Genomic DNA, 21,958 nt, shown 5'->3' on the forward strand with positions numbered 1-21,958 from the left:
CGGCGCCGCCCGAAGCGCTCGCAGGCCGAGGTCCGGCGCCGCACGCCTCGTACTCCGAAACCCACCCCACTTCCAGCAGCCTACGCTTACCCAAAAATTCTCGACGAAATGCGCCATGACCATCGTGCCTCCGTCGCGCCGGGTTCCGCGTCCGCACCCGCCCGCCGCTGTGTAAACACGGACCCGGCCCCCACGGCGCCGCCGCCGCCGCCGCCGCCGCCGCCTTCTCAAAGATCGGCCCGCGCCCTCCAGGGCGCATGCGCCACCTAGCGGCCGCCGCCGCGGGGCGAGCGCTTAGACGCGGCCTGGGCGCGCGCATGCGCCCGGCTCCGCTCGGGGTGGGTCGCCCTGGAGCGGTCCCGCGCTGCGGCGCTGGTTTTTCTCTTGGGAACGAGGGGGACCGGGTCTCCGAGAAGGCGCTGAGGAACTGCCCGTGCGTGCCGGGTGCGGGGCCTCGGGCGCCAGAGACGAAGCCGACGGGGCCCCGCCCACGCGTCCTGCCCGCGGGGCCGTGCGGCCGGCCTTCGAGGGTCGCCGGCGCACCCGCGTGGGCGCTGGGCTGGGGAAGCTTGGCTGCCGGCCACCGCGAGGAGACCGGGAAACCTTTGGTCAGCCGGGTGCCTTCCTGGACTCCGGGCCCAGAAGCAAAACAAAGGTCCCCGAGGCCGGAAAGGCGGAAACGCCCAGCGTGCCGTCCGCGAGTACTGGAGCTGCGGACGCCCGGCCGGCGGGGCGCGGCCCGGGGCGGGACACGGAGCCTTCCAGGACCCGCGCGGCCGCGCTTCTCCGGCGCCCTGGCCGCGTGGACGGGAACGGGGCCCGCACCCCCGGATCGCTCTCCGCCACGGGGCTCGCGTCGTGGTCTCCGGGTCAGCTGAGTCCCAGACCGCCGTTCTTGAAGCCAGACCCCACAGATAGGTTCGGTGTGGCTGGAGCAGCTTCACGCGCGTGACACGTCCTCAGATCTTTGGTTTCAGACATAACGCATTAAAAGAACACCATTCGCAAAAGAAAAAAAAAAAAGCCATGCAATGCCTTTCATATAGAAGAAATCTTACACCGAGTTTGTTGACTAGGGAACAGCTGGATAATAGTATTGTGGCTGTATCTTTTTAGAATGTGTTTTAGAAATACGTATTTTAGCCGGGCGTGGCGGCGCCGCCTGTAATCCCAGCACTCAGGAGGCTGAGGCAGGAGGATCATTGCGAGTTCGAGGCCAGCCTGGGCTACAAAATGAGCTCAAGACCAGCCTGCACTGCATAGCGAGACCCTGCCTCAAAAAGACAACAAAAAAAGAAATATGTATCTTAGAAATGCTTGGCATATATTTTAAATATATGTAATGACAAGACTTCTAGGGTTTGCCCAGTGTAATTTGTGGACAGGGTGGGAGGCAGAGGAAGGGTATTGATGAAACAAGGAGAGCCATAAATTGATATTAGAGCTGGGTGACGGAAATGGGAGTTCATCCTACTACTTTAATGTTAGCTATTCTGTTTTTTTAAAAAGTCTTCTGAACACTCATTTGTACCATGTTGTGAAGAAAGTCAAACTGAGGGACGTGCTGCAGTTCCCTAAGCCATCGGACTGGCTAGATCGTCCTCGGAGCTGAAGAAATGAAATTCAGCCATCTAGTTCACCCTGCAAATAAACTAGGCATTAAATTGCTATTAAATTGCTAGGCATTAAATCACAAAGCACTGCTCCCCTTATATCTGGGCCAGAAAGGCCCCTATCCTGGGCCTTGTTCTTCACAGACCCGCGCATAGCACACACACAGGGATTTATTTAAACATACATGACTGCCTCTGTCATTCAGGAACACTGACCCGTAAGCATAAGTCCCGTCTCCTATGACGACTATTCAGGCCCCAGTGAAACTTTAGTTAATATCTCTTGCTCTATACACTCAAAACCAAAGATGGACTCCAAATTCGGTGAAGATGTGTGGATAGTTCAGCTGTCTGCATTAGAAACACACCGCTTTGGAGTTTAGGCAGAACGGGAGCAGCACTTGTCAAATCTTTCTTCTCAGCTTGCATCGCACAGTATTGTTTCCCAGTGATGCCGAGCATAGCTTTTTCTCCTGGCAGTGTTTCAGTTTTTGGTTATAAGACTGACTGGCATAGTACAGGAGTTGTATGCTACACCAGCCTCCGTTTGTGTTCTTACCTCTGGTTCCATAAATGTTAGGGGTAAGTTGGCCATGAAGATAATGATTCTGTGTATTTCAGATATTTGCAAGATTTGTTCAGGCCAAAACACCATGTGTTCTAATTGACTGGTGTTTTAAGTTATGGAACTTTATAAGGAGTGGTTAAAGTGACTAAATTCCAGAAAAGATGGTATAATATAAGAAGAATGTTCTGGGCATGGTGGCACATGCCTGTAATCCCAGCCCTTGGAAGGCTGAGGCAGGAGGATTGCTACGAGTTCAAGGCCAACCTGGACTACACAGGGAGATCAAGGCCAGCCTGAACTACATATTGAGACTTTGTCTCAAAAAATAACAAAAAGAAGAAGAATGTAAGTGATATCAGCCACTTTCTGTCATTTCAAGTGAGGTTTCCAGGGATGCACAGATATTCTGGCAGAGCATACATAAAGCTCTAAGTAGATAATTCAGTCATATGCCTTATAGTATCTGTGCCATAGACATTTAGCCCTTATTTACCCAAATACTCTGAAACTATTAGAAACTGGCATAGATAACATAGATAGCTCATTGCTTGTAATACCTGTCATCTAATAGTCACTCAGCAAATGTTCATTGAATAAATAAATGAGAAATGTTGAGGTGGGTGAGTCCTTAGGTATGCAATAACCCCATTCTTTTAGCATGTTCTCATAGGTGCTAGATCCTAGAGCTTATCAAAGATGTCATTAATTTAAGTCCTACTTGATTTAATTTTCTCAAGTAGAGTGAGAAAATTTTATTTTCCAATGAATTATTTTGGGCTTGAGCAGATTTCTTAAAGCATAGGATATCTTTTGTAATAAAAATTAAATTCAAAAAATACTCAAGATTTGCCCCAGTAGAGACCTCCTTTTAGATGTGGCTCCTAAACAATTTGGTTTTTCATTTTAGGGTGTCCCCACCACCAGTTTGTCTTCCATTTAGGATATGTCTGTAACTACACCTGCTTCAACAAGTCAGCTTCCAAGGGATACAGTTGCTCCGGGTTAAACTCTGACCCAAGCATGTGTGTTGTAACCCAAGGCATTTTTGGAGAGTTAAAGCAATGAGTGGTAACAAATAAGAGAGGGAAAATTTACACAAAATAACCTAAATCTAGATTCTTTGGTTTACAAAATATGGCCTATCTCCAATATCTAAGAGTCCCGTCTCTCAGGCAAGGAACCCAGAGCACTTCCACCTTTCAATTCCTGAATACGATTTTCTATTTCCAGCTCTGAGTTCACAGCTCAATTCTGCATTCACAGCTCAAAGCCCATGAACCAACATTTAGTCCCAACGGCCGTTTCCTCATAAATGCATTGAGAACTACTGCCATTGCAAAAGAGTCTTCGATATCATTTTGCAGATGTACTGCACTTCTTCCCAGGATGAGAGCGGTAGAGGAGAAGCTTCCAGGAACTGCTCCCATTTCCTGCTGATTTCTTCAAAAGGCGGCATACGGTAGTCAGGTACAGTAGTCCTTCTCCGTACTCACCTTGTACTTAACAATAGTAAGTGGCAGAGGAAATTAAAAGGCGAAAGAAAAACGGGCAGATCTGAGAAGTCTGCAAGTTTTTCCTCACTTGACAGCAGCATATTGAAAGTTAAGCCTTTATGCAAAACAGAAAGAAAAGCAAAAGCTTAGCAGATGGCAGGCAGGCGGGCAGCTAGGAGAGGTTCAAGAAAGAATGGAACTCTGCACACACCCCCTCAATTCCACGCAGCTCAGGCTCACCTTTCTTCTCTCCTGAGTGCACCTGGCATTGGCAGCCTGCTCCCTGGTGTGGCACCGTCCCTTTCTTAGGCATGAGATTCACTTCTTCAAGGGCTCCTTTGCTATGCTGTTTGTGGAAGAGGCACAAAAACACCTGACAGGTTTTTCAGGGGTTTACACTGCTAGTGACCAAAGGGAACCCAATTAGGTTTTCAAAAAGAACAGAGAAATTCCCAAATTACAGAGAGTCAGAAAGATAGTAGGGTAAAAATATGAAGAAACATTTGTCAGTGTTAAAAGGAAAAAATGACATGAAAAAATATTAAAAATATGCATGTAAATAGAAAAAGAAAACACGGAAAAATTTTGAAATATGGTAGGGTGGTGACATTAAGACAACTGTTAAACTTTTAAAATTCATTTTAGTGTAATGACTGTACCATTTAAAGAGCAATCCTTGTTCTTTGTATTTGTTTGAATGCCAGTGTAAAGGGGCCTAATCTTCAGCATCTTTCATTAACTCTTTCTTTCAATTATTTAGGCAGAAGACATTTATTGAGCATTTGTTACAGTACAAAGGTTGTCTCTGCCCTTAAGAAATTCACAGTCTAATACAGACTCATGGTAAAGAAGACAGCACAATCAGCAGTGTTAGCATAATATGCATAGAAGAATGCCTGGCATGTAGCTGGCAACCAGTGAACATTTATTAAATGAAGAAGTTAATAAATCACTGTTCCAGAAGGAGGATGACTTCAGAGAAATTTAACTTGTGTGCACTCTTCCTCCGCCCCCCTCCATAGGAAATTGCCCAACACTCAGCAAGTCACCAAGAGCATCTTCCTTCTCCAGTGATGTGAGGGGGCCATGGAACAGTGGAGTTGAAAGAACTTCTGCCACAATCCTTCTGGGTCCAGCTAGCACCCTAGGAGATGGGTACTTACAAGAACTGGAAGAACAGAGCATTAAGAATTGTACAACAGAAGCCCAAGCAAGAAACAGTGAGCGAAGAATGGAGGGAGTGTACTTGGTCAAACCAAAAATGGAGGAAGTAAACAGTACTTGGTCATCCTTGAAGACCCGCCCACGCTGGGCAAGAATCTGAGTCACCAGTTGCTAGCGTCTGGAGATGGTTTGCTCCCCAGAGGTTCATGTGCTGGAGACTGGGTCTCTAGTATGGTGGTGCTGAGGTAGTAGAACCTTTAAGAGGTGGCAAGTGGGGCCTCATGGAAGTAATCACGTCACAGGCCACCACCCTGGGTAGGGACTCATGGGTGTATTGTGGGACTGCATTAATTCCTGAAGGGACGGATTGTTACGAGAGTGTGATGGCCCTGATCCCTTTTCTGTTTGCATCGCTTACCACTCTTGCACGTGCTCCCACCATTGTGATGCATCTGCCAAGAGGTCTTCACTAGGGCTGTGCAGAAGCCTGTGCTGTGCTCTGGAACCTCCAGAACTGTGAGTTTAAATAAACCTTTTTTTCTTTATAAAGTATGTATCTTCAGGTATTTTGTTATATCAAAAGAAAACAGACTTAACACAACAGTGAACTAGCACCTTGTGTATGCCTTGTAGCACCAGATTTCAGTAGCAACACAATATACCCATTCCCACATCTGTTTATTTAACAACAATTTCCTCAATATCTACTGTGAGGTAGGCCTTGTACTAAACACTGGGGATACAGTGGTGAACAAGACACAGAATTTTGCTGCTGTCACAGAAGGAGAAGGACTGAGAGGAGGTCAGAGAGGGAGGAGAGTAGAGCCAAAGGCAGAGAGGCTGGTTTATAGTGCAAGTATAATAGGAAGCCAGTGGAGGTTTCAAGGAGCAGAATGGTATGATCTAACTTACGATTTAAAAGATCACACTAATTGCTGTGTGGAAAGGATTGTAGTGGGGCAGTAATGGAGCGGCTATTCCAAAGATGGATGTAATAGTCCTGGTGAGAGAAAGTCATGCAGGAGCTGGGCATGGGGATGCAGACCCGTAATCCCAGCACTGTGGGAGGTTGAGGCAGAACAATCACAAGTTTAAGCCCAGCCTGGGCAACTTAATATCTGAAAAAGAAAAAATTATATACAAAGGTCTAGAGATATAGCTAAGTATAAAAGTTAGGTGTTCAACCCCCAGTGCCATGAAGAAAGGGTAGGGGGATCATAGCAGGGACTAGGTGACAACAATGAAAGTGGCTAAGAGGGGATCAGGCTGCAGACCTATTCAGAAGGCAGAGCTAACAGCAGTTGCTAATGGATTGGACTGAGGTGTGCAGGGGAAAGGGACTCAAAGATTACTCTAGGCACTGTGCCTGAGCAAGTTGGTGTGTGCAGTGGTGTTATGCGCATGGAAACTCTATGGGGAGGAGCTGGTTTGGAGAAAGAAGAGGGCTCCGTGCTTCTGTTTGAGTTTAAGTTTGAGGTGCCTGTCAGAAAGGCCAATGGCAGTGTCTAGTGGGCAATTGAGTACGTAATTCTGGAGCTCAGGACAGAAATTGCTTTCAAGACGTAAACGGAAGGGTTATCATCATATATAGAAGAGACCCAAGGAGATCAGATAAGAGAGGAGTTCTGGGAGTGCAACCCAGCGTGGGGCATGGGTGTAGCCCACACAAGGCCCTGGGTTCAGTTCTCAGCATGGAAAAGAGAGGTGAATGAGGAGAAAAAGAAAGGGGAGTGCAGAGGGAGGAAGAGGGGCAGGAGGGATGAGACAAGCTATGGGACTCCGTGTTTAGAGGTTAGAAGTGAGTGAGCTTGCAGTGCTGATTGATGTTCGTAGAAGAAACTCCAGTGAAAAAGGATGCCATTGACACCAAGAGTACACATGTCTCAGGTGCTTGAAGAATGGCCTTTGGATTTAGTCTGGTGGAGGCAGCTGTGGCACGGGTTGGTTCTTTGATGTGGTAGAGATATAAATCAGATCGAAGAGGGTTGGAGACAGAAGAGGAAGTAAAATAGCAAAACAGTCAGCTCCCTCCAGAAGCTTTCAGTGCAGGGGAGCAGAGCAGGCGGTACTGGAGAGCGCACGCAGGGACAGGAGGAAGCGTTAGGACCTGGAAGGCAGAAGGAAAGGCGTACTAGGGCACCAGAGGGGGTGAGCTGAAGGGAGGGGGCAACTGTAGAAATGCTGCCCTTGAGGAAACACAGGCTCCAGAATAAAAGCGGACTCCAAGGGCTGGGGATGTGGCTCGGTGGGAGAATGCCTAGCAGGCACATGGCCCTGAGTTTAGTCCCTATCACCATAAGGAGAGAAGTGGAGCTTTAAGAGCATGTGGGGGTTTCTCAGTAAAGTCTAAGAGGACATCGCTGTGGGGTTTTTTGGGGGGGGGCATTTGAAACAGGGTTTCACAATGTAGTTCAGGCTGGCCTTGAGCTCACTATGCAGTACAGGATGGCCTCCAGCTCCCAGAATCCTCCTACCTCAGCCTGCTGAGTGCCAGGATTATAGCAGTGCACATGACCATGATACCCAGATTGATCGGGGTCTTGATGAGTTAAAAAAAGTAAGAACTTTGTGTGTCATTTTATTTCTACACATGAAAAGCATCCTTCACATGTTACCTCACTCCATCCTCACCTGAGCCTTGTGAGGTCATTAGTATGATTTCCATTTTATAGATGAGAGAATAGACTCTAGGAGCTTGTGAGCTGCCCAGGGTCACACAACAAGTAAGGAAACTGCCACTAATTTAGCCCATCAGAGAGACCTGAGCAAAGTGTTAGGAGGGAAGTGAGGCCTCAAGCCATAAAACAGGCAAGAGAAGAGAAACAGTCAAGGGTGAAAGGCAAACTCTCCCACCCAGAGTTTTAATTTATAGGTTTTATAGTTTTTTGTTTAGCCAGTGGATAAGTGTGGTATCCAGTGGTTTCCACATTCTTTCTGTAAAGAGGTCCTTTCCCCGCTTACCTTGTCCCTAACATGGAGGCTTTCCTTGGATATGAATGTTAGTAAGGATCCCATAAAAATTTCTAGGAAATTTATTTATAATTTACTGTTACGAAAGTTTTTTTCTCCTCACTTTCCATCCTGAAACACAAGAAGTATAATTGTCCCAAAACTCAGATTCTAGTCAATATCTAGGGCTGGCCCACCTTTTAAGCAGGACATTTGGTCCTGCTTGTATTAAAAGCAAGTTTTATTTTGATTTTTTTATAGGCAGAAGGAAATGAAGCCAATAAACCTGTAGACATTCTCATAGTCTCCTCTGTCACAATCCTTCCGGTGACCACTAAAGCCTGTTTAACTGTTTGCAGGGAAGTACTCTGAGTCAACCTGGCTAGACTAGAAGGTAAGGAAATAGGGACCAGTGCACAGTTCAGAAGTCAAGTACCTGCCTAACACGTCTGAAGACCTGGATTCCATCCCCAGAAGTGCAAACACACACACACACACACACACACACACACACACACACACACAGAGGAAAGGAAGTAACATTTTTTTCTAGCCTTGAAATTCCACTGGATGATGTGTTATGCACATGTACCAGCTCCCCAAGGCGACTGTAATCATTATGAACTGCGAACATGCACTAATAAAATTTTTAAAGGAAAAAAATTGATTGGATGACATCTGCCTGTCTATGTTTTTTTCCATTGTAGTGTTTCCCACTAGTTTTGTTTTTTTTTTTTCCATTTAGGTCCAGAAAAATGTATGTTAGTTTTTTTTCTTCCCACCTTCCACATGCCAGTTAAATTCATTTATTTCCTTTATTCAAAGCTGACTTAAGATGTGTTTTCCAAAGGAAGAACGTTACTGAACCATCACTTTATGTGTAATTCTGCTGTTCTTTTCCCCTCCCTATCTGTAGATAGCTCAGATTGAGTAGTTTATATCTTGTCACAGAAAAGCTACATACTCTTTATTGTCTGTAACATCTTTCCTGTTGTTTTCTTCTCTTTTCTTCCAGGTTTATGTGTCTGTGTTGGTGATAATGTAATGGGAAAAGGGTAAGATTCATCTTTCTTTATTCACTCTTAAAAACATATCATCTCCTACTTTTCAGTTTATATGTGGGCTTCCATATTGGAAAAAAGTATGGATAGCTCTGCAAGTCTAGATGTCCATTCATATATTCAAGAAATATTTCCTAAGCCCCCTGTTGTATGTTGGTACTGTTTTGGTGTATAAGGTGTATAAGTCGTATAATACACAGCAGTGAAGAAAATAAGTTGAATCCTGCTCTCAGAGATCTTATAATCAGTATGGATGACAGAGAAAAATGAACAAGTAGATATATAATTTAAAGTCTGATATAGAGTGTATATACAGGAGAGTAATAAGTGTTACATTAAAACATAAAGCAGAGGCTGGGCGTGGTGGTACATGCCTATAATCCCAGCACTCAGGAGGCTGAGGCAGGAGGATGGTTGTGAGTTCGAGACCAGCCTGGGCTACAAAGTGAGCTCAAGGCCAGCCTGAACTGCATAGTGAGATTTTGTCTCAAAAAGGCAAAAGAAAGAAAGAAAGAAAGTCAAGGACAGTATAATTTGTGTTAACAATAGATGAGAAGAAGCATTCTATTGTACTCCAAGGTGACTATAGTTAATAACAATGTGGAATGTTTTATTGGTTTGTTTGTTGCAGTGGGGATTAAACCCAAGGAGTACTGCGATATATCTTCAGCCCTTTTTGGCATTTCATTTTGATACAGGGTATTGTTAAACTGCCAGGCCAGCCTGAACTTGCAATCCTTCTGCCTCAGCCTCTTGAGGTATGCTGCCTCAGCCTCCTGAAGTGTGTGCTGCCATGCCTGGCCTTCTGTGTCATTAGTAGCCAGGCATAGTGTTGCATGTCTGGAATCCCAGCACTCTGTATGCTGCAGGAGGAGGACTGCCGTAAGTTCCAGGCCAGCCCGAGCTCCATAGTGAACTCAAGGCCAACCTGAATTACATAGCAAGACCTTGCCTCAAAAAAAAAAAATTTAGTAGATTTTGAAAATCACAGAGTAGATTTTACATGCTCTTATGTTACACATACATACACACACAATGATAAGTGAGAAAATGTATATGTTAAGTAGCTCACTTAGTTATTCCACAGTGTATACGTATTTCAAAGTCACACGTTGTACATGATAAATACACACAGTTTTTATCAATTAAATTTGATTTGGGGCTAGGGTACACCTCACTGGTAGAATACCTGCCTAACATACTTGAGACTACAGTCTACCATAATAAGACCCTGGTTCCATTCCCAGCACAGCAAAAACACACAAACAAACAAACAAACAAACAAAAACAAACCCAGTAATTTTTTAAAATAGCAGATGAGAAAAAAAAAATAACAGATGAGGGACCATATAAAATTTGGCTTTGGAACTAAACTGTTTGGGTTTTTATCCTGGTTCTGAGACTTATGAGCTGTGTAACCTTGGGGAAATTACATAAACACTCATATGATTCAATTTGTACATCTATAAAGTAGGGATAATAGTAATATCTACTTCAGAGAGTTTATGTATTTGTTATTGGTTCATTTCTTGATGACAGACATTCTTTCTGGCGTGAGATGGAATCTCAGTGTTGTTTTAATTTAACTTCTTGAATGGCCAGTGATGTTGAAGGTTTTTTTTCATATACAGTATTTATTAGCCATTTGTACTTCTTCATCCGAGAAGAGTATATTAATTTCAGTTGCCCACTTTTGGATTGGGTCCTTAAATTTGGGAGGTCTGATTTTTTTTTTACTTTTTAAAAATATATTCTAGATATTAGTCCTTTGAGGAACAGCTGGCAATTTTTTTTGTCTTTTTACTCTGCTGGTGATTTCTGCTGTGAGAAAGCTTTTGAATAAGATGAGATCCCAATTGTCGATGCTTGGTTAGTTCCTGTACAGTTGGTGTTTTGTTCATAAAGTCTTTGCCTACACCTATGTCTTTAAGAGTTTTACCCATTCATCTTCCAGAAGATTAAATGTTTCCGTTTTACTGTTTAGATCTTTGAGACATTTCCATTGTAGTTTAGTGCATGGGAGAGAGATGGGTCTAAAATGCTGGTAAAGCTGTAGAGGAAAAGGAACCCTTCTTCATTGCTGGCAGGAGTATAAATTGGTACGACCACTATGGAAATCACTATGGAGATTCCTCAAAAACACTAAAACTAGAGGGTCCATTTGACCTAGTTATTCCTCTTCTAGGTATCTTCATAAAAGGGTTAAAAGCATCATACCGCAGTGGTATATGCATACCTATGTTTATAGCAGCACAGTTTATAACAGCTAAATCTTGTAAACAGCCTATATGCCCATCAGCAGATGAATGGATAAAGAAAATGTGGTATTTATACACAATGGAGTACTATTCTGCCATAAAGAAGGATAAATTTGAGACATTTCTAGGTGAATGGATGCATCTTAGGACTATAATTTTAAATGAAATAAATCAGACACACAAGTTTAAACATTACATTGTTCCTCTTGTTGCGAAACCCAAAGGGTAAATGAGGAGCAACATGGAGGACAGACATCAGGAAGTAGAAAAAACATGTTCAGATGGGAAGGGGAACAAGAGAGGGGGAGAGGGAGGGAAGGAAGGGAAAAGGGATTTCTTTTAGAAAAGAGATTTGAAGGAAAAAATGGAAACAAAGCTTTTGTAAATCAGGAGGGGGAAAGGGTTGAAGGGAGGGGAATGGGAAAAAAAAATTAAGATATATTATGGACAAGTATAGATTCCCTGTGGTGAATGTCCATCATTATGTGTGACAGACATGTACTAATAAGAGTTTAGATAAGGATTAAGTGAATTAAAATACAGAAAGCACCCCCCTCCATGCCTGGTATATAGCAAACACAGTAACTGCAAGCTATTACTATTGTGAAGAAGAACAGGGAGGATGGGGTTGCTGTGTCAGAGAGACCACTCAGAGTAGTCCTATTTAAGCAGGAGAATGAAGGGAAGGAGAGAATCCTGCATCAGCTGGAGGCAGAACCTATACAAAGCAAGCACAAAGGAAAACGGGTTGGTCGTTTGAGCAGAATGATTGGGTAAGTGTTGTAGGAAGTGAGGTAAAGAATAGACTTGGGGCCAGGTCCCTGGGGGCCTTACAGAACACTTCAGGTGAGAAGCCAGGAAAGGGCTTTTATGATCAACTGTTGAGAAGAACCGTTCAGCTATTTATGTGGAAAATAGGTTACAAAGGGGCAAGGGAGCCAAGTGTAGTGGCACACGCCTGCAAATCCCAGCACTCAGGAGGCCGAGGCAGGGGGATGTATGCCAGTTCAAGGCCAGCTTGGGTTACATAATGATTTCAAGGCCAGCCTGAACTACATAGTGTAACCCTGTCTCCAAACAAAAACAAGACAACAATAAAAAAGGAGGCAAGATAGATGCTTGTTAAATCTTATCCCCATACCACTGAACTCAAGACATCCTGATACTGTAAGTAGGAAAAAGCAAGGCATAGAACAAAGTGCACAATATATTACCATTTGCATAAAAAGAAATCTATATATGTGTGTTTGTACACATGTATGTGTAGATATTTTATATATGTACTAAGCATATATAATCTGTATAGTGCATATATAGATTTCCTTGCATATACATATATACACATATATATTGTGTAGAACAAGTAATCTTTGAAGAAAGGATATGAAAGAAACTTTTAACAGTTATCCTTTGAAAAGAGGAACTGAGGGACATTAGTGGAAAAGAGATTGGCTTTTGTACCTTTTGAATTTTGTTCTATGTGAAAATACTCCCAACTAGGAACAAATAAATATAAATAAACTTTATTTTTTGAGACAGTGTCTTGCTATGTAATCCAGGCTGGCCTTGAACTCACTATGTAGCCCAGCCTAGTGTCGAATTTGCAGTGATCCTGCCTCAGCCTCCTGAGTGCTGGGATTACAGGCCTGTGCCATCACCCCCAGTTCAGTAAGTAAACTTGAACATTAAAAGGGAAGAAAATAATTGAAGTTATTTTCCCAGATGTTAAACAATGGTAGTAGAAAGTGGGCTGAAGGATAAGACTATAACCACGGTACCAAAATGAACTGGATGCTTTGGAGGAAAAAATAAACATCACACAAAGCTCCTGGCATGCATAAAGTAAAAACAAAAAAAAAGAGAATGTTTTTCTGCTTACTTCTTACTTCCAATTTAAATTGACTAGTGTCAACTCTGTACAATTATTGTATAATACTCTTATTTTTTTAATTTGTAGGATCGTTCTGCTGCTTCCTAGCAGGAAATATTTGTGAAGTCTAAAGCTAGCCTGTTTTTCCTTTTATCTTTTCCAGTACCGAGGATTGAACATAGGGCCTCGCATATGCTGGGCACGCATTCTACCACTGAGCTACACCTGCCGTCCTTTATTTTTTGTTTTGAAACAGGATCTTGCTAAGTTTCCCAGGCTGGCCTGGAATTTGTGATCCTGTTGCCCCGCCTTCCAAGTTTCTGGGATTACAGGCATGCAACACCACATGTGGTCATGTTCATGTTTTTATTTTTCCTGAACTCTCATATTTCTACTTTGTACTTTTGTTTTATGGAATTGAATTTTATACAGATGATTTTTAAAAATTTCGTAACAGTTTGGTTTCAAATTTTGTCTGCTGCACAGTGTTATTCTTTCCTGTGCCATTGACTTTGAGGGTTTTGGTTGTCCCATTCCCACAAAGCAGTTTTTCTCCTATGCTATTTATGTGTTTGTTTTTTTGTTTTGTTTTGTTTTGTTTTGTTGTTTTTTTTTTTTTTTGGTTTTGGTTTTTCTCCGGTACCGGGAACCGAACTCACGACCTTGCGCTTGCCAGGCAGGCGCTTTTGCCGCTGAGCTAAATCCCCAGCCCCTTATGTGTTTGTTTATCATTATTATTATTCTTTATCATCATTATTTCGGCGGTCCTGGGGATTGAGCCCAGCGGGTTGCACATGTGTGGCAAGTGCTTTGCAAGGAGCTGTCTCTCCAGCTCTTCTAAACACTCCTTTATTTTGAGATGGGACCTGCCTAGGCAGTTAGCAAGATTCCATCTCACAGCTGCAATCCTACTTTAGCTTCTCACTAGCTGGATTACAGGCATGTGCCGCTATGCCCAGTCCTGTGCTTGTTAAAGCTAAGTTTAAATAAGGTGAAATCTTGTGTATTTTCTAGAGGGGCCAGGATTGCAGAGATCAGTGGTGGCGAACCTGTGGGATGCACGCTACAGCTACCTACTTGTGCCATCGAGAGCTCTAAAAGGTTCTCCATCCCTGGTGTAGATGAGCACCCAAAATCCTCCTCATAACACCGGGTTTCAGTGTGTGTCTCAGTTCCTTAAGGCGCAGCCTGAGGTCAGTGCCAGCAGTGTCAAAATTCTGTCTTCCTCCTCTGTTTCTCAGCAGCAGATCACTTCCTGAAAAACATGATTAGTCTATGATAATTCTTGCTCAAATCAACTTTCTCGGCTTTTTCTCAGTACCAGACTGTGCCTGGAAATTCCCTACCACTAGACCCTCATTCTATTACTATTAAAAAGTACTTATTGATTTGGTTATCCATGCTTTCAGTCAGGGGTTCCACTGGCTTCTGGGATCTGCAGCCCCAGGCTCGGGTTCTGCTGCAGTCCTTGTCTGTACAGAACCGGCATTACTATTTCTCCTTCTTCTTGTTACTTTGAGGTTTTCTTTTTGTCTTTTTGAGACAGGGCCTCTCTGTGCAGTTCAGGCTGGCCTTGAGCTCACTTTGTAGCCCAGGCTGGTCTCACACCCGCAATGATCCTCCTGCCTCAGCCTCCTGAGTGCTGGGATTACAGGCGTGTGCCACCACGCCCAGTACTTTGGGGTTTTCTAAAAGGAGAAGGAGAAAAGACCTAACTTTTCTTTATCATGTTAATACCTGAATAGGGTTCAGAGGATAATTTTGTATTACATGTTGCCTGGCATTTAATAGACCTTCTTTAATTTAATATCTTCTTAAGGGAAATATATTTTCTTATTTCTTTGACAATGTCATCCCTTTTTATTTTTCTCATAATCCTACGCCTTTGTAGTTTTCGTCCATCTCTATCTGTCACTTGGTAGGGGTTGGTCATGGGACCTTATGCATGCTAGGCAAGCACTGTCACAGAGCTCCTCCCCAGCCTGCACGTCTCTTAGTCATAATATGACCATGGTTTTTCCCTTTCTTCTCTCCTCTTTCTCTCCCCATTTCATAATGGAAGAATCCACTCAGTTTTCCAACTTACTGATTGCCTATTCAGACCAACTATTACATTTAGCAATTATATTTTTAAACTCCCACAGAAGCTGAATGTTTCATAGCATCTCACTCTTACTTGGTTGTGATACGCTTTAAGTAACTCTGTGTTCAGTTTTCCTCTGACTTCCAGTAACTATTTGTTTAAGTGATCGTTGAATGCGAATTTCTCTTTCATGCTTTTGTTCCCTCCAGAATGTTGAGCCATAAGTTTCTGGCCCTATGTGTAGGTTCATTTCCTCATTTCAAATGCTACTAGCTTACCTGGTCATGAACGCAGGTTTTGGCTACAGGACCCTGCCTCGTGGGGCTGGTAGGAACAGGCAGACTGTACAGGTGACTTCTCTTCTTAGCAGAGTTTCCCTGACCCTCTGGGCGTCATCTTTCCTAACCTTAGCCTAATCTGGAGCTGTGGCACCCTGGTAGATATTTAACAACCAGTTTAGGTGGAGAGGGGGAGGGCCTAATTTGCTACATTTCCTAAGTTCCGTGCCATGGAAACTGGCCTACCCCAGGCAATTTCAAGCTAGCAATACAACATTACTGAATGGAGGAAATGGGAAGGGATGTGCACAGTGGACCCCCTGAGCTGGCTTCCTTTAGCACCCCACCATTCTCCGGTAACTATTTTAGAAAACTACCCTTGCCTTTCACTGTGCTCAGACAAGGGAGCCGCTCCAGGGGCTGCTGGGGCCTTAGGGCTGTGGCTCAGTTACTCGTTAACTGACCGAGTGCTCTGGTCCCTTCAATGGCTTCATGACCTTCCACCATGCTAGATTTTTCTCTCAATCAATTCTGTTTTGTATTCTTTTAAAAAAAATTCCATATTATGTTGTTTGCATGCAGGAAGCACCCTTTTTGGTTGTCCTTTGCTGTTTTGAATCTATTTTTTAGTTTCTTTACAATTTCAATGGAATTTGGAGAAGGAACAAGAAAGCGGAAGTCCTGCTATTTCATGCCTTAACTTGTTTTTACCAGAAGTCACTTCCTCATGTGTCTTAAATTTCATCTCCTCCCATGGCCAGTGGTTTTCCTGTGAGCTTGTTATCCTGAATGATGATCTGACCAAGAGGGCCACTGGCTGCTGAGAGACTCCTGAGGAAGCTCTGGTAGCCAGCCTGAGGCTGTGCACTTGTCCAGCTGGGCTCCAGCTGGGGCCTGCACGCCCCTGTTTAGGGAGGCCATGCTCACTGGCCAGAGAGGAGAAGCCCACGTGCCCCTGGGCCGGAGAGCTGCGAGGGTGCTGGGGAGGCAGGTGTCCTCCTGCAGTGACAGTAGCAAGGGGATGCATGTTCATTCTCACAGGTCCAACGAGGGGACTTGCAGATTCACCCGGCAGGTAAGTGGAGGTGCTCAGCCCCGGGTCTCTCCCACATGACTGTGGTTGATGCTGCTTAGACCCCAGCACTTGGAAGGCCCTCTCTGACCAGGAGTGACTTCTACTTTTCTCTGGAAACACGGCTAGGAGGGTACAGAGAAGAGCGCGTCCATTCCTGGGGTGGAGTCCCCGCTAGACTAACTGTGGCAGGCAGCTCTGTGCACATTATTTTCCACCTCACAAGCTGTTTTTACATTGTGACTTTGATACTTTTCCCACTTAGAGATGAGATCCATGTTTCCTCCCCTGGGCACTGAGTAGAATGTAAATAGTGCTATGTGACTTTTGAGGCCAGGTCATAACTGGCAATGCAGCATCCATATTGTTCTCTGAGGACTGTGAAAAAGCTGCTGGCCGTGGAGAAGTCCCTGGCCAGGAACTGAAGCCCAAGGCACATCCTCAGCTGTGATCCCAGGCTGCAGGTACCCAAGCGCCAGTCCTGACTGAGTCATCTGGACAACGGGTCCTGCGGGCCCCAGGCAAGCAAGTCCAAGCCAATGAAATGTGGGGCACAGATGTGCTTCCCTTCTAAGCCCTCTCCACACAGCAGGTTCATGAGCAAAATAAAGGATTATTATTGGATATCACCTACCTGTATGTCTCCACAAAAATCAAAGCTTCAGTCTCATAGGGGAACTTTTCCTAAAGACTCTGGTAGGCATCAGATTTTCACAACTTTCACCAAATTGTCAAGCTGTTCCAAGGGGGATGAAAATATAAAGAGCATATTTACAAACTTCCCCTGATTTTCCTTTTTACCTTTAAAACTTTACTGTATTTTGAATACCTATCTATCTATCTATAATTTTGATAAACAGTTATCAGACAACTATGTATTAAATTTTCCATCATTTTATTATGTATTTAAAACCTCATCTTGGGGCTGGGGATTTAGCTCAGCACCTGCCTGGCAAGTGCAAGGTCCTGAGTTCGATTCCCAGTAACAGAGAAAAACCAAACCAAACCAAACCAAACCAAACCAAACCAAAACAAAACAAAAAAATCAAAACCTCATCTTTAAGCCGGGTGTGACTGTGCATGTTTGTAATCCCACCACTTGGGAGGCTGAGGCAGGAAGATCATTGAGATTTCCAACCCAGCCTGGACTACACCATGAGTTCAAGGCCAGCTTGAATCACAGAGAGAGACCCTGCCTAAAAAATTCAAAAAACCAAATCAAAACAAAAACCCTTTATCATAAGTTGGGTCCCCAGAGGCAATATTATCAAGGTAAGTATGAGCATGAAATAAACCTTCCACACAGAAGGGGACAGCAAGGAAATTCGCTAACTTTGAAATTTATGTGGGGGATGCGCAGAGGGTCTCTGCTAAAAATTCATGACTACAAACTAGCACTTACATGAATTTGTGATCTGAATATTAGCTACAATAAAAAACAAAAGTTCCTACCAAACCTCAAGCAGAAAATATATTTTAAAGTGGTCCTAGGACACTCATATGCCAAGTAAGGAGCAGAGGTAAATAACAAACTCCCTTTTAATGACAGTAGCTTTAATCCATGTCTTAAGAATTTCCACAGATAACCGGTTTTAAGAAACATAAGACCATCAGAGTTAAAATGACAAACACAACGAAACCAGGCACCATAAGTAAAAGCGATATCAAAAATACTAGACTCAGACATACAAATAGAATTCAGATATTGAATTTATCAGACAGTGTATAAAAAGTTATGTTGAATAAGTTTAGAGAAGCAATTGAAAATAATGAAAAAGGATAAGAGACTATATAAAATGACCAAATTTGAGAAAGTATGAACTAGAACTTTTAGCTCAAAAAGTAATTAAAATTTAAAACTCAATGGAAGGATTAAATGTACAATATGTAGAATAAAGAACAGAATTAGTGAGCTAAAAAGCAAATATCTAAAGATAATGAGAAAGACAAATATTAAAATATTAGGAGATGACACAATGAAGTCTAACAACATTTAAAGCTGTTCTAGAACCAGACAAAAGTGAATGGATAAAATTAATGTTACTATAAATGAATCTAGCAAGTCAGTCTGAAGTCTCCTAAGCCAGATCAATAAAAGTGTTTCCAGCCAGGTGTGGTGATGCACGTCTGTAATTCCAGCAGGCTCAGGCAGGAGGAGTGCGATGAGTTTGAGGCCAGCCTGGACTATAGAGTGAATTCAAGGCCAGCCTGAACTGCATAGTGAGATGCTGTCTCAAAAGAAAAAATAAATATTCCACACTCAGATTCATCACAGTGAAATTGCACCAAAGACATAAAAAGATATTAAGAACAGAGAAGCTGCTCACTTATAAAAAGTAAAGTAATTAGACTGAAGCTGACTTTTCAACAGTGTAAGTCTCCAAAGAAGGGATTAGTATCTTCATTTTTTTTTTTCTCTCTTTTGGTACCAGGACTCAAACTCGCAGCCTCATGCTTGCCAGGCAGGCGCTGTGCCACTGAACTACATCTCCAGCCTGGGAATAATAACTTTGCTGCGCTAAGGGGAAAGAAATGTTTACCTAGAATTACGTACCCAGTAGAACTATCTTTTAAGAAAGCATGCAAAATTTTAAAAATAATAAAAACTCAGACAAAAAAATTAGCGTTTACAAAACATAAAGAAAAAAAATAAAGTCTACAAATAGATCTTTACTGAAAGAAATTCTAAAGTATGTGGTTTAGGTATGTAAACATGCTTTTAAACCAGTGTAGTGGTACACACCTACAATCCCCGCACTCGGGAGGTTGAGGCAGGAGGATTGTTGTGAATTTAAGGCCAGCCTGGGCCACAGATTGAGACCCTGTCTCGGAAAAAATGATTTTAGATGGAAGATTTGAGATATAAAATAATATATGGGTACATCTAAATGGTTTAAATATATAAGATGAAAATAACATAATTTATGTGTTTTTTAAAAAGACAGACCTAAAAAACTATTTTTAAATGGCACATAAATTGGAGAGATTAGTGATCAGTTAAAATGTTCTAAGGTTTATTTTTTAAAAAGAAAAAAGAAAAGAAGATAAGATCCTGATTCAGTTTAGACATCACTGGTTGAGAGGTTAGGCATGTACAATAAAAGAGCTGAGTCGACATAAAAGTACGACATTAAAAGGTATCACTTACAAACCAATAGATAGGACGGGATTAACAAAAGCCGGGTGCAGCGGTGCACGCCCGGCTCCCAGGTATCTGGGAGGTTGAGGCAGGAGGATCACAAGCACTAAGTAAGCCTGGGCAAGTCAGTGACTGTCTCGAAATGAAAACTAAAACAAGGCTGGGGATGCGGCGTAGGAGTGCAGCGCTTGCCTGGTAGCACGTAACGACAAACAAAAAAAAAACAACAAACAAAAACTTAATCCCCAAAACCTCAGGAGAAGAAAAAAACAAAATGATGGGATCCATAAAACAGAGATAAAGCCCCACAAGCAGAGATAAACTCATACATAATGGAAGCCACAATATATATAAATGAATTCAAAACTCTTCAGTTATTTTTCTTAGTATTGGGGATTGAACTCAGGACCTTTTATTTTTCTATTTTGAGATAGGGTTTCACTAAATTGCCAAGTTGCCCGGGGTGGGCCCAAACTTAGGATCCTTCTGTTTTAGCCTCTCAGAGTGCTGGGGTGGAGGCTGGGGATTTAGCTCAGCAGCACAGCGCCTATCTGGCAAGAGCAAGGTGGTAAGTTCAGTTCCTGGTACTGGAAGAAAAGACAAAACAAAAACAAAAACAAAAACAAAAACAAAAACAAAAACACAGAGCGCTGGGGCTTCTGGTGTGTGCCATTGCAGTCTGCCCTTGTCATTAAATTAATATATATTTTAACCAGTTTTCCTTCCTTCTCTATTTTGCTAATCTGTACAAGATAAATCAGTACTACTTTCTAAATTTAATCCTTAGGATACATGATATGGTATAGTGGATACCAGAAATTTAAAAAAATCTATTCAGAAATCTGGAGCCAGGCTTGGTGGCAGAGGCCTGTAATCCCAGCACCTGGGAGGCTAAGGCAGGGGATTGCCATGAGTGTGAAGCCAACCTGGAATACAGAGTGAGACCTTGTCTCAAAAATACTAAACCAAAGCAAAAAATAAAGAAGAAAATAAATTTCCTGAACCTCCTTAATAAACATTCTGTATCCCATAAGAAGTAATCCAGTTGGATTTTGTTGCTTGCTCTAGTTCAGTGGTAGTGAACCTGTGGCATGCATGACCCAGGGGGCACACAGAGCCCTCGCTGATGGTACATGAGCCACATTGCTCCAGATCTGGGAAATGGGCAGCTGAAATATTTTCCAGATGTAAAAATGCATTTAGAGAATTCTGTAACATTTGCTGATGGTCCTACAAGCCATCAGGAAATCTACAAGGAATTTTCTAGCATTGTAGCACTGCAAAGAAAATTAGTGACAGATTTTTTTGTGTGTGCCAGGAATTGAACTCATGACCTCACACTTGCCAGGCAAGCGCTGTGCCAGTGAGCTATATCCCTGGCTAGTGACAGATTTTTACAGATCCATAATATGGAGACAATCCTGTTTTCTTACTTTTCCAGATAAAGTCAAATTCAAAGAACTTGATCTTCCTGGTTACATTGGTTGGATTTTGGAAATCTGGGAACGGAGCTTTTGGGATTTCAAGGCAATGTTGTCTAGAAAAATAAATTCCATAACCTTCATGCAATGCTTGAGAAGACAGTGTACGGAAAACACAGAGACACCACAGCGGGTAGTTCTGAAGCAATGACTGATGAACCTTTTCAGACTCAAGGACATAAAGTGATAAACAACCCAGAAGGAGTGTCCTGGAAATTTTCTCTTGGTTTAAGTGGCATTAGTAAAATTTGTAAAGGTTGCAAATTAGATTTGAATTTTTATTATTTTTCTGTGGTGATGTAGGAGAATATTTTAGGCGTAAGACTTGAAGTACTGATAAAGAGGTACTTGCAACTTATTCTCTGATGTTTCAGTACTTATGAAAATTATAGCTATGGTGACATCTCCATAACAAATTACCTCAAATTTAGGGGCTTAAAGCAGCAATGACTTTTACGCACTCCTATTTATCAAGTGAATACCTTGGGTTCACACAAACCTGTATGTGATCAATTTAGTTGGTTTGGTTTGGTTTGGTTTCTTCTGTTTGGTACCTGGAATTGAACTCAGGACCTTGCACTTGCCAGGCAGGCGCTTGTGCCACTGAGCTATATCGCCAGCCCCTTCAAACCTGTATGTGAAAGTCTACAGAAACTTTGTATTTCCAGATTTGGAAACCAAGATGCTCTTAGCTAATCAAGTAAAAGAATAAATTGCAGCACATCCATACAGTGGAATACCACTCGGCGATAAGAATGAGCCACTGATTGGTACATCACAAATGAATTCTTAAATGCATTGGTTAAGTGACAGAAGTTACACTCAGAAGGCTACATACTGTAAGGTAGAACGCCATTTATAAGGTGATACTGAAAAGGCAAAACTCTAAGGATGGGAAATATCCATGGTTGTCAAAGGTTAGGGGAAGA

The 21,958-nt window shown here is 42.7% G+C and overlaps 1 protein-coding gene and 1 long non-coding RNA gene across 3 annotated transcripts in view; one reads left to right on the forward strand and one right to left on the reverse strand.

Annotated features, from left to right (window-relative positions):
* The window catches only part of Fcho2 (FCH domain only 2), a gene marked incomplete at its 5' end in the record, with an annotated part of 126,339 nt that extends 126,045 nt beyond the window's left edge, over positions 1 to 294 (reverse strand). Inside the window, one exon of the mRNA XM_005386078.2 lies at positions 91 to 294. Within this exon, the coding sequence (XP_005386135.2) occupies positions 91 to 294 (204 nt within the window). The remainder of the gene's footprint in view (positions 1 to 90) is intronic.
* A 2,193-nt stretch (positions 295 to 2,487) lies between these two features.
* On the forward strand, positions 2,488 to 21,234 carry LOC102009736. Of its 2 annotated transcripts, XR_001234273.1 has the most exons (5): positions 2,488 to 2,526; positions 3,546 to 3,648; positions 4,697 to 5,354; positions 8,803 to 8,842; positions 20,990 to 21,234. It is a non-coding gene; the product is annotated as an uncharacterized LOC102009736 (long non-coding RNA). The 2 variants fall into 2 exon arrangements; XR_261177.2 differs by lacking the exon at positions 2,488 to 2,526 and having other exon boundaries at positions 2,550 to 3,648.
* The last annotated feature ends 724 nt before the right edge of the window (positions 21,235 to 21,958 follow it).

The sequence above is a fragment of the Chinchilla lanigera genome, unplaced genomic scaffold (assembly GCF_000276665.1).
Source record: "Chinchilla lanigera isolate Chin_1 unplaced genomic scaffold, ChiLan1.0 scaffold00024, whole genome shotgun sequence".
Lineage (NCBI taxonomy): Eukaryota > Metazoa > Chordata > Mammalia > Rodentia > Chinchillidae > Chinchilla > Chinchilla lanigera.